General features: G+C 36.0%; 1 protein-coding gene across 1 annotated transcript in view; it reads right to left on the reverse strand.

Annotated features, from left to right (window-relative positions):
* The window catches only part of galnt18b (UDP-N-acetyl-alpha-D-galactosamine:polypeptide N-acetylgalactosaminyltransferase 18b), a 74,374-nt gene that overhangs the window by 35,780 nt on the left and 25,797 nt on the right, over nt 1–12,797 (reverse strand). The window contains exon 2 of the mRNA XM_077563056.1: nt 560–755. Coding sequence (XP_077419182.1) covers nt 560–755 — 196 coding nt within the window. The remainder of the gene's footprint in view (nt 1–559; nt 756–12,797) is intronic.

Consider the following 12,797-nt stretch of genomic DNA (forward strand, 5'->3'; position numbering starts at 1 on the left):
ACTTTTTGGACAAATTATTATTATTATTATTTTTATTTTTTTTTATTTTTTTTATGGTCACTTTTTGGACATTTTTAAATTTTTTATTTTTAATATGGACTCTAAGAAATGTTTTTGATTATTCATTTTGTATCTAAAACATTAATTCATTTGAGGATTATTTTATTGTAAAAATACAAATAAATATGTAAATAATAATTTTTACAAATTTATTTTCTTTAACCACCCCCCCCTTTTTTTTTTTTGAGAACCACAGGGTGCCACAGGAGAGTCACTAAAGAGCCACATGTGGCTCCAGAGCCAGAGGTTGCAGACTCCTGTGCTAGATTAAATAATTGTGCTGTAAATAATTGTGGTGGTTGCAGTGCAGAGAAGGATCAAATCATTCAAGAGAAAAGGGCTTGATTTTCCCCATTTTCTATATTGTGCTTGGATTTTTTTTAATCATTCAAATTTGACATTGTTTTCAACAATATTTGTCTGTGGCGTTTAAAATGTATAAGACATATTATTTTTACTTTACACAGGCTCAATTGTTTTTTGTACTGCTGCAACTTACCCAGACGGCCTGAGATCTGCTATCGGCCTGTCTAATGGGAGACGGTCGCTGAGGTAGCTGTTGTAGCCGTAGTACTGAAACAACTTGAGCGCCACTCGTCGATTGTCAGCGCTGAGCTCCTGACCCCAGTGAGCAAAGAGGGACGAGTCTGAGAAGGATGTGTCGGTCTGCTCATCCGCTCCTCGGCCCGGAGCCTCTGAGACACAAGAAGACAAATAGCATAAAGGATTGTCTCAAGCACAGGCGTGCGCAAAATGACAGCAAAGGAAAACGGCGCTGTGATCATATAGCCACTGTGATAAATGACAGAGTTATCTTAAAACAGACCAGGAGTTCAGACTCTTGACGGAAAGCCCGAGTGTCCTTGAACAAAAGATTCAATCACGAAAAGCAGCCGGTGGTTGAGTCTGCAGACGCTCTGACTCTTTGACCTCCAGGGAGGTAAATGAAAAAATCCCAGCACGTCGCCACCCTGCTTCTAGAGCTGCTTCAAAGTTACAGCTTGCCAATGAGCACAGCTATTTGTTGTTTTGGACCGAACCAATGCAAATTAAAAAATAATACTTTTTTTTGTTGCATCTCGGCCTTTTTCAACTCATTTTAGGTCTGTGAAAGCTGAATACATTGGTACATTAACTAACCTTAATAAAGGTAAGGACTGTTCTCTCTTTTTGTTACTGTTTTTCCATTTCATTTTTTTTAATCTATGGAAGTGTTTCTCATACCACTGTTTGATGCATTTATGACTTTACTACGGCATTAACTTGGAATAGAGACTAAAGCCCCTATTTTGGTAGATGTGTGCTCGAATAAAAACTGTCATCTTCATTTTTGTGTCAGGGCAAGTCAAGTTTAGCGTGTTTGGCAGACCGAATTCCGGCAGACGCACAGTAGAGTATAATTTAGACCAGCTAAAAGCAGGTCTAAATTGTGGTGATTTTGGTGAATTTGGCCAAGGTGCAGGTAACAGCATGGGAAAATCCCACTCATCATTGTCACCACTCACGCCTATTCACTGACTAACACTAGCCTGTTAACAGCTAGACAAATTTACTCTCATTTGCAGACGCCCCTTTCACCAGGACAGGCCCAGTTTTCTAAAGCCATACACATTCAATGTCACAGATACTATTGTATAGTAGAAGCTGACAAAAATAATACCGGCACCTTATATAAATTTTTACTCGTTAATTGTTTCAATACTCGAGTCTATAGCCACAACCCTAAATACAACTTGGGCAGTAATTCTTTCGCGTACGACCAGAGGGAGCCCTTGTCGGAGGAACAGCAGGCAAACGTTTAACAAATGTGCAAGTTTCAGGTGTCAAAAACAAATACGCTCGCAGCCCATTCTGATAGACACGATCTCCATAAAACATTGGCGGCGTCTGCTCAAGATTCGACGCTGCCTCCAAGAGCTTTGTAAATGCGCTTCAGAGGTGTTTAACAGTCAAGACGCCAAATAGGTTGGAATGCCAATAAAAGGAAGGTGAAAAATGCACGCTTATTGTGAATTCCACAGGTTGCTCGTTTCTTACAGGCATTCCTTTGACTCTTGCTGCCTGTTGAGTCATTACACCAGGAATGTTCACACTAAGGTGTAGATATTAAAGCACTAAACTGTTTGGTTTAGTACACCGCAGACCGGTTTATGGGAAGAAAAGGTGAGGAATAATGAATAAAAGTTTACATCAAGAAGACGGTATATCTTGTTACCAATTAAATTATTCTAATTTTTTTAATGTTGCGTCTCCATGGTACAAAGGAAAAAGGAGAGAAGCTTGTAGAAGATAATGGTATATATTGTTCATTTGCATGTCCCGATAAGAAAGAAATGAAAGAAAACCAAAAGTCGCTTTGGTATCATCTGTTAATCCCCGTGTCTTATTGAGTCTATAAAAGAGCGGTTTTATGACACAGCTTTAACAGCCTACAATACTGCTGACAGATTGAGGTTATGCAGAGGAATAATTCACCGCCTGACACAACTAATAAACACCTTTTAACAGCAGGTGGAAGCAATTTCTTCTTTTAGTTGTTTTTCTCTTAATCCTCTTAAAACTGAGAGCGGCTTTAACAGTATACGCACACATTGTACATGACAGTGGTTTTACGTTGAAGCAAAAAGAAAAGCTGAGGCACGCTCATTCACATATTTATATATTTTTATGGTAATATGCTTGAATTAAGGGTTGAACTAAACGATTTCAAGCAGGATAACAATATGGATGGTCAACAATTTTTTTAATAGTGTACAGATTCAAGTCATTTGCGGCTTAATGATTTTTATCCAATCAGATTTCAGCTTCTATGTGTTGCCTTGTAGATGCAATCTGCCCAAGGCCTTCAGATTCCCATTTGCTGGCATAGAATACACACAAAGACACTGTTGAACTTAAAATGGTTGTTTAATGTTTGAACAGTTTTATCAGATTTTTTTTAATCAGATTTTCAATTCAACAAGGCTCAGAGTGACGTTGGCATCTTTCCGTCCTCACATTAAATGATTTTCAAATTTTTTAAAGCAAGTACCACCTAAAAAATTACTTTGCCCTCCAAGTACCGCCATACTGACAACATTAAAATGCAGTAACATGTATAAAAAGTATAATTTAAAATTTTAAGCCACCATAACATTATGCACTGTTGGAACATAACCACAGTACTTATATAGGAAAATAAACAACTACGCACGTTATATGATATTACATTAAGTTAAAAAAAACTTACATGAAAAGTATACCTAAATGTTTGAAAACAATCGATTCTAAAAGATGAAAATGGAACTGTATTTCAACATTAAATACAAATGAACTATAATAACTGCACTGTAAAAAAAAATAAAAAACTGTTAAATTAAGTGATTCTTTCACATACCACTAGAGGGAGCCTGAGTTCCACCTGTGGTAACATTAGCACACTTTGAGATTCACTGCTCTAATTGGTTCAGCTAATAGTCTGCTATGTTTACCCTTCTGATTGATTGACCTTAAAATGCCACAAAATATTGATTTACAGGGAATGATGATGATGGTCATGATTAAACATTTATTTTGAAGGTGTGCCTTTTTAGAAAAACTGGACATTGTGAGGCGAAATCAACCAAAATATTTGCTGACTGGCTTGTTTCAACCCAGAAAATATTTTTTGGGCGGGCACTTTCAGGGCAGCATGTATTAGCGTTACAGCTAGCTTACACACAGGGCAAAAAAAAAAAAAAGAGGTATGCTGCATCTGCATCTGTATTTTATTTAAAGTTATATTTATTAATATTCATTGTGAACTGCTATATTGTAGTGCAGAGGTTTGGAGTTGTATGCACGTGATGTTTTGGAACATAAATATTACTGTGTTTCTTGCTTTAGTATTGATATCCATCCTCAAAGAGATTCAGAACCCCTGATGAGACACCGTAAAACAAATGACAAGGTTATACAAGATGTTTATGTGTCTGTTTGTTTGTATTAAACATACTGGACATTTCATATTTATGAGCATATTGTCTAACTAACACATGAGTGACAACCTTGTCAGTCCAGTTGCAATATGGATGGCGGTACCGAGGGAACACTCGCATAAAACAATGAAATAACTCAAAGGAGAGATGCATAAGCAATGTATACGAGGTGTGCCAGAAAGGTTTCAGGACTGGTGTGACAAAAGATATATTTCAAATCAAAGTTTGCCATTTGGAAGGAGTCCCCTTGGAGTCCAACACATTTTCCAGCCTCCTCTGCTGTGCCTTCACGTCTCCTGGAAGGATTCTTCCGGGGACAGGCTAATAGAAAATTAGCATTGAGTTCAGCAAATTCAAATGAAAAATATTCACATACAAACACTGTAGTAACACATACAGACAGTTATTATAGCAATAGTCAAAGCCATATATTTCTCCTAATCTGTAAAAAATGTATTATACCGCCATTTTCTTTTTCTACTTTACTTCTACTTCGTGTCTCTCCCCGTGCATAAACGACACCACACTACCCCTAAGAAGCCTATTATTTTATTTCAGTATATTTTTATTTTAACTTATTTTATTTTATCAGTCACAGTCATTGAGTGTTCACTGCGTGCAAATCTGACCATCCACATTAAAAAGCACAACACGCACACACACAAAAACAAACATGGTTGTTTTAAAACTCCCCATTGTCCTCATTAATAAAATTTTAAAAATTCTGAATTTGTAGCAAGGCCATTCTTCAATTACAACAACAAATGCAAATGAACGGTTAAATATGTGTTTCATGAAAGTTGACCGATGTGAACATTTTGCTTCACATAATAAGATTGCATCATTGGATATTCATTCATGTCCTCAATGCAGCCTGTGGAGATGAAACTGCCATGTATTTCAAAGGCCAACCATTATTATTTAGTATCACGTCATACTCCTTGAAGATAATGCTCTTTCATCAAACACTCTTTTCTGCTGTCACATATATGGTGAATGAAGCCTGACTAAAAATTTGTGTTCGTGCGGTTTAAAAAAAAATCCTGTGAAAAACAATAATAATAATAATAATAATTATAATTGACTACTGCAGTTGACTACATTTATTATAAACCAAAGTCAACATGAAAGATGCAGCACCTTAATCTTTTTTTTTTTTTGATTATATTTACATTTCTTTTAATCCCTACTACTTTTTGTATTTACAATATACTCTTAACAGCTGTCCAGTAAAATGTTTGGAATTTAGCAGTGTTATTAAATCCTTAACACTTTTATTTGGATGGTAATGAATGGTATGGTAAATGGCACTTCATTTATATAGCGATTCCAACTAAATGTCATCATATTTCAAATGAATACTGTGTCATTCACAGATGTCGCTTTGTTTGTTAAACTCAAATTGCAAATGCATTTTGAATGAGCTGCTCCACCACTCCAGCTGTTCCACTGAAGAAGACGAAGCGCAACACGCCACAGTTGCTACCACCAGCGATGTTACAGACTGTCATCATTGAGCGTTGCATTGTAAAGAGAGGAGCGAGGTGCAATAATGTGTGAAACAGCATTCTAATGGTCTTTTGGGGGGGGGGGGGGGGGGTTGGGGGAGCACTTCTATCCAACTTGCAGTTGTTGTAAAATTTTGAATATAACATTTAGGTCCCTATCTCACAGCTACAGTTCCTTTTTACGATGCCCTACTTTATTTCTACTGAGATAAATGATCATGTAAATCTGCCTCTGGGTTAAACTGCCATCATCATAAAATCTTCGTTAATTGTACAGGCAATGTTTTAAGTAGCATTTTGAAGTTTCTTAACTTTCATACAAGTATGAATAGAGGGTAATTAGAGAGAAATGAAACGCAAACTATAAAAGTCACCTCTGTGTGGCACAGAAGTTATGAGCAGGAGGCTTAACTTCATGCTCGGCACTTTTTTACTGTAACATGGATGTCCTACTCAAAATTTGCTGCACTTGATTTTCAGTATCTGGCGATTTCATGTATCAATCTGATACCTCAGTAAAGCAACAACAACAAAAAAAGAGAGAGAATAAAAAATTAATTAATAAAAAAAAAAAAGAGAGAGCAATGATGATGACATGTCAAATCGGTAAAATTACCGAATGAACAATACTGTGCTCTCCAGAAAAAAATAAAATAAATAAATTTAAAAAAACGAGAGAGAAAGAGAGCACATCCAAATTGCCTCAACTGACTTAATTATTTTATTTGAATGCAAGCATCCCAACATGATAACTTTTTATATGGCTGCAAGTCAAGTGCAAACAGTGAAACAAATAAAATCTTCTTATAGCAAATCAGTGGTGCAGCAAAAAATAACGATGCAATCAATTGACGTTTACAAATTCCGTCTTGAATAAACCAAATAAAATAAAAGAAATTCCATTTAGTGCAGTAAAAAAATAACAATTTTTTGAATAGCCAATGAATCAATTTCACAGAGTGCAACATTGTAGAAGTAAAACTAGAGTGCTTAACTTTAGTGGTCGCTCTAAATTCAATCACAAATAATAACAATAAAAATAATAATAAAATCCCATTTCAGGGTAGTGATGCATTCATAGCATACAGACTACTTTTGAAATCAACAACAGAAACCTCAGTTCAAGGTGAAATGCTCAATACATTACGATCATCGGTTTCCCATTTAAAATACATTATGCCTGTTTTACAGCAAGCCCACAACAACTAACGTTAGCAGAATGTTCTGAAGCTGTTTTAAATTGTGTCTTAACACTTATCTTACTGTGTGAAGCTGTGCCATCGACATCAGCGCCTGTCTTGGTTGACGAATCATCAGCATACTCATTATTGCCACTTGCTGATAATAACAGAAGGACACATTTGATGTAACTCCTCTTTTCTTTTGTTGATCAACGCAGCCCATAACTCTATGTTTTTTTTTGTTTGTTTGTTTGCTGTTGTTGCTTGGTTGTTTATAGATGAACAAATAGGCGCCGTACAACCGGGCTTAAAAATCTGCAGTTTGAATATTTGACAAGCATATTGTGGAATCTAGCACACATTGACTTTCTTTTTTGCCTCTCGTCTTTTTTTCCCCCCCATCTACAAACCCAAAATGTTACATTGCATAGTTTAAAACGAAGCTATTGCTTTTTCATTTGGCAGTATATTTGAACCTCAGGACTATTTTTTCACTATGTGACCTAAAAAAAAATAAGAAGAAGAAAATACAAAAATCTGATATTTTTCCCACACATACAGTATGTCTCGCCAATGACTAGCCGGGCTTTCATGAGAATGACAACGGGGCTCCGCTGGATCTCGCCGGTCGTTCCATATTGATTCTGACGTCACATTCTGCTGTTAAAACCACCTGCTTCCATTTGTATCTGTCGTCTTTAAGTTGGTATGGCTTGATTGGATTCTATGTGTGTTGCATTCCATTGAGTGGACTTGATTTGGAAAGTCACCTCCCATCTCCGTAAGGATTGTAGCACAGCACAAACCTTGGCAAGGTTACAGAAAAAGCTCCACTTAATGTTCCTAAGAACAAAGTGGCCTCTACAATTCTAAAATGGTCACTCTGGCTCAGCTCCAAGTACAGTGATGAAAGGAAAATCCTGAAGAACCACCATATTAAAAACTAAAATGTGCATGCGTCTCCCTGAAATGCACATTGATTGTTACACTACTGATGCTACATGCTGACAACAAAGTCAAATGGATGTGAAGAGATAAAAAGGTCTCAGGATTGACATCAGACAGACATTTGAAACAAATCTGCTCCAACAGTCCAAACACAAGCAGACATTTTACAATTCATCCTCAGCCACGGTGTCACTCTGCATATAAAGTACAGACGTCAGACACTTAGCTGCTGTCATAATATGAATTAAACTTTCCTTGGGATGGCGACTAATAGGCAGGACGAGACCTTGAGGCAGACTACGGTCTGATCTCATCATTCTTGTGAATCACACTTCAATATTTATTTCTCGGTAAGAAAAAAAAAGCTGCCATACAAAGGCGATCAAGTACCGGTATTTGAGAAAACATTTGACGCTCAGCATCAAATGCCATGCAGAAAATCCCTCACATGCTGTCAGTAATATTTTTCCAATTACATCTCCTGCAGAGGAAATTCATTGCTGCACATTGTGACTGTCTTCTTGCTTTTAGCTTTTTGTAATCGTGTCATGGGGTGCGACTATCAAACTTTTGAAAAGACTTGCAATCCAACATGAACAATTGCCACATTTATGACTAAAAGATTGTCTCAGTAAGAAATGAAACAAGGGCGAAACATTTCTCACCAAAAAGATGTGCCCTGCTTGAATACATCAATCGTGTGTCATTGAAGTGAGCACCACTTCATGCAAGCCAGACTGACTGACTCACTGAATACCTTGAAAGTCAATAAAGTTATTACTTTGAGTAGTTAACCTCGACAGTTTGAAATTTGGTAGAGCACTGAAAAGGAACATTTACTGTACTTGCTTTGATTTAATCTCACCTACATTCACCATCTTGTGTCAGGTCTCGTGACAATCAGCGAGGTTCCAACTTTTGACACAGCAACAGAACTTAGTGAGGCACATTTGAAACTTCAAGACAAGACAAGGGCAGCAAAGTAACTGAGAATGTACTTGAAAACATAAAAAGAAATCATGGTAAAAAAAAAAGGTTAAAAGGTGTTTTGTGTATATTGTTCAAAATACACAAACCAACAGTTGACAAATGAAAATTAAAACCCTAATCAAGTTTCAAGCAAGGTTATTTTAGTTTTAGTTAATTAAACATTTGTGTTAACGAAATAAAATAAAAATGAAAATGCTTTAAAAAAAAAAGAAGAAAAAACTAACTGAAACTACGTTTTACATTGACAAAACTAACTAGAATTATAGTGAAAATGTCCTTAGTTTTCGTCTTTGGTAATTAATTTAATACCTGAGCCTTTGGGGTTGATTTTAAATGTGATTTAAGTATATTTATTTCGTTATTAACTGGAATACGGACGCTTGAAAGTGTGTCACACAGAAGTGATGTCATTTAGCAGCAGCCAAAAGAAAAGCACCTTCAGATGACGTCGCTCCCAGCTGACAATTTTGCATGTTTGACTTTTGGCTCCAATGGCTCGCCTCGCCTGCTCTTTCATTTAATTCAGCTTTAACGCAACGCTAGGTAAGAAGTGAATTACTTTTTTCATTTTACCATGGTATTTATTAAATCTTGCACACAAGTAATATGCATTTTTGTAAAACTAATATTAAAACTAACCAAAACTAAGCCCTTTTTTAAATAACTAAAACTAATAAATACTAACAGAACTAACCCTGAAAACTAATTAAAACAAACTAAAAATAAAAAATAAAAACAAAATAAAAACTAATTATAATGAAAATTCCAAAACTATAATAACCCTGCTTTCAAATCACTAATGTCCTTCATCAGGGGCCCTATTTGACCAATATACGCAAACACTCCGACATGTACTTGACATGATGTCCTAAATTCCCTTCGATCCCCCGCCCCGTTGACTAAATATTTTTGGGCCATGAAGGTTCACCCTGGGCTTCATTTGCCCGTCAAGCGTGAAATCTCCAATATCCACTTGACATGCCGTCCACAATCCCGTCTGCACTCGTACCCCTCCACCGCCCTCTTGACAACAACTTTTAAAGTGGAAGTCAACCTTAAACATTTCTTGACAATCATATGTTATATGACCTCACTAGTCTAAACATGACATTCTGATTAAGATTGCATTTGTGGAATAAGAGTTATGCAACAAAATCCAACTATGTTTATCCATCTCAGGGGGCGGCCATTTTGCCACTTGCTGTTGACTAAAGATGACATTACAGTTGCTCATGGCTCAGACAACAACCAATCACAGCTCACCTGTTTTCTGGAGCAGAGCTGTGATTGATTGTTACCTGAGACCTGAGCCACTGTGATGTCATTTTCAGATGACAGCAAGTGGCAAAATGGCCGCCTTCTGATATTGATAAAAACTGCTGAATTTTGATACTTAACTCATATTCCACTAACACAATATTAACCAAAATACCGTATTTAGACTAGTGGGATATATCGTCAATAACTTCCCCTTTAAAGCCAAGAAAATATCTGTTGGGGCCCCCCAAAACGAAATCTTGCTTGGGGCCACAATTTGCTCAAGGTTGGCTCTCTCAGCACATGCATATGGTATAAACTCATCAACAGAGTCATTCATGACCAATTGCCCTTCCCCAGTCTTTGTTTTTGTTTTTTATTAGTTTGAGTAGTCACTAAATTGTCAAATTTGATATTCCGCTGGCTCATTTCTTTTTTTTTTTCTTCTTTTTTTTCTTCTTTTTTTTACAGGAGAGCTCAGTATTGTTCATTCGATTTGACATCATCATTGCTCTCCTTTTTTAAAAAAAAAAAAATCCAACAAATCAATTAAAAAAATTTAATAAATGTTTTTTTTTTTTTTTTTTTTTTAAATACATATACATATATATATACACATATACACACATATATATATATATATATATATATATATATATATACCCTTTTTTTTGTATGTGGGTGAGTATGTGTATGTGCGTGTGTGTGTGTGTGTGTGTGTGTGTGTGTGCGTGCGTGCGAGCGTGTGTGTATTCATCAGTTCACCTAAAGCCCATTAAAAAAAAAATCCCATACTAATAATATAATATAATAATAAATTGCCAGATGCAGAAACATCAATGTAAGTTATCACGATGTAGTGGCTCTCGCTAACAGACAGAATTAAGTAACCGGAATTAGGTTAAAAAATTCTATATACGTAGACCATGTTTCTATAAATTTTGATATTTGGTTTTTATTTGAGGCAGATATTTTTTCCATTAAAATGTGATTTATGAGGAGGTTAGACCATTGGTCGATATTCAGAGTTTGTTTATTTTTCCAGTTAACAAGAATTGTTTTTTTAGCGATAGTAAGGGCTACAAGTGTAGATTGAAATTGTTTATGTGGTAAGTCAGTTGTTGTTAGGTCACCTAGCAAACACAAGTTTGGAGATAAAGGTATCCTACAGTCCAAAATAGCGGAAAGTTTTTCTAAGACTTTAGTCCAGAAATACATAATCGGAGTACATGACCATAAAGCATGAACATAAGTGTCTGTAGTGTTTTGTAAGCATTGGAGACAAATGTCGGAGTCTGAGAGTCCCATTTTCTTCATCATATATTGAGTAATGTATGTTCTGTGAATAATTTTATATTGGATAAGTTGTAAATTTGTGTGTTTTGTCATTTTAAATGCGTTTTCACAAACTTGAATCCAAAAGTCAGGTTCCGGTGCTATAGACAAGTCTGTCTCCCATTTCGAGATGGGTAAAGACATTTTATCAGTATATGAAAGTAACTTATATATTTTTGAAAGTTTTTTTGTTGTTGTCGGAGAAAGCTTGTTAATATCTTTAGCTAAAACAGGCGGTTGGAGCGTACCCCGAAGTGTTGGAATTTTTTTCTTTATCATATTTTTAACTTGTAGATAATGTAAAAAATTTCCGTTTTTTATATTGTATTTTTGGAGCAAGGATGTATATGATATAAACATATTATCTGAGAAGAGATGGTGGAGATGTGTAATTCCTTTCTGCTCCCACACAGCTAAATGAAACGGTTGGTTGTTAAGTTGAAAGTCGGGGTTATGCCATAGGGGAGAAAGTCCACAGGGCTCCACTTGGGCTTTTGTCAATTCTAGTGCCTTCCACCAGGCAGTCACGGTGGCGGAAATCATTGGGTTTTTAAAACAATTATGGCGCTTAATTGATGTTGTAATAAAGAGTAAATCTCGAAGTCTGAGGTTATTACAATCCTTCTGTTCTAGTTCCAACCAACAGTTAGTGTCTCTGTTGGGTTGTGCCCATAGAATGAGATATTGTAGCTGGTTAGCTATATAGTAGTATATAAAATTTGGTGCCTCTAGACCACCTTTGGATTTGCTTTTCTGAAGAGTAGATAGACTAATCTTTGCTTTTTTTTTATTCCAGTAAAATTTTGTTACGGCTGAGTCCAACAACTGGAACCATTTAGCCGTAGGTTTAAATGGAATCATTGAGAAAAAATAGTTTATTTTAGGTAAAACTTTCATTTTAATGGTGGCTATTCGTCCTATTAGAGGAATAGGAAGATTATTCCAGCGCTCCAAGTCACTATAAATGTTATCCAGAAGTGGAGAAAAGTTTAAATGAATTAAATCAGTTAATTTAGGTGAGATTTTTATGCCTAAGTATTTTAAATTACCTATAGGAAATGAGTAGTGTGGGTCCTGGCTTGCAGGGTTCCATGCATTTTCTGTAATAGGTAGAAGTGTTGATTTTGTCCAGTTAATAGAATAATCTGATAACTGTGAGAATTTAGTTATTAAATTAAATACTTCCCCTAGCGAAGTAGCCGGCTTTTCTAAATAAAGTAAGATGTGCTGGCTCATTTTCTATCTTTTTGGTCAGAAATTGGTGTTTTTAGTCAAATCACCTGTTGTTCTAATGCAGATTAATAAATAGCGGAAAAAGCTAGAAACACACTCTTTTTTTCCTGGTGAAAGACGTGTGTCTACTTTTCTTTTGGGTAGGTTTAGTGCTTATGCTGTCAGAGAAAACAATATCCTGTGGGTCTAGAACAGTAATGGGCAAACTCGGTCATTGAGGGCCAGAGTCCTGCAGGTTTTGGATGTTTCCCTGCTTCCAATCAACAGGATCGTTACCAGGCTTATGCAGAGCTTTCTGATGAGCTGATCATATATCAGTGTTATGTTTC

This window comes from Vanacampus margaritifer, chromosome 4 (assembly GCF_051991255.1).
Source record: "Vanacampus margaritifer isolate UIUO_Vmar chromosome 4, RoL_Vmar_1.0, whole genome shotgun sequence".
Taxonomy (NCBI): Eukaryota; Metazoa; Chordata; class Actinopteri; order Syngnathiformes; family Syngnathidae; genus Vanacampus; species Vanacampus margaritifer.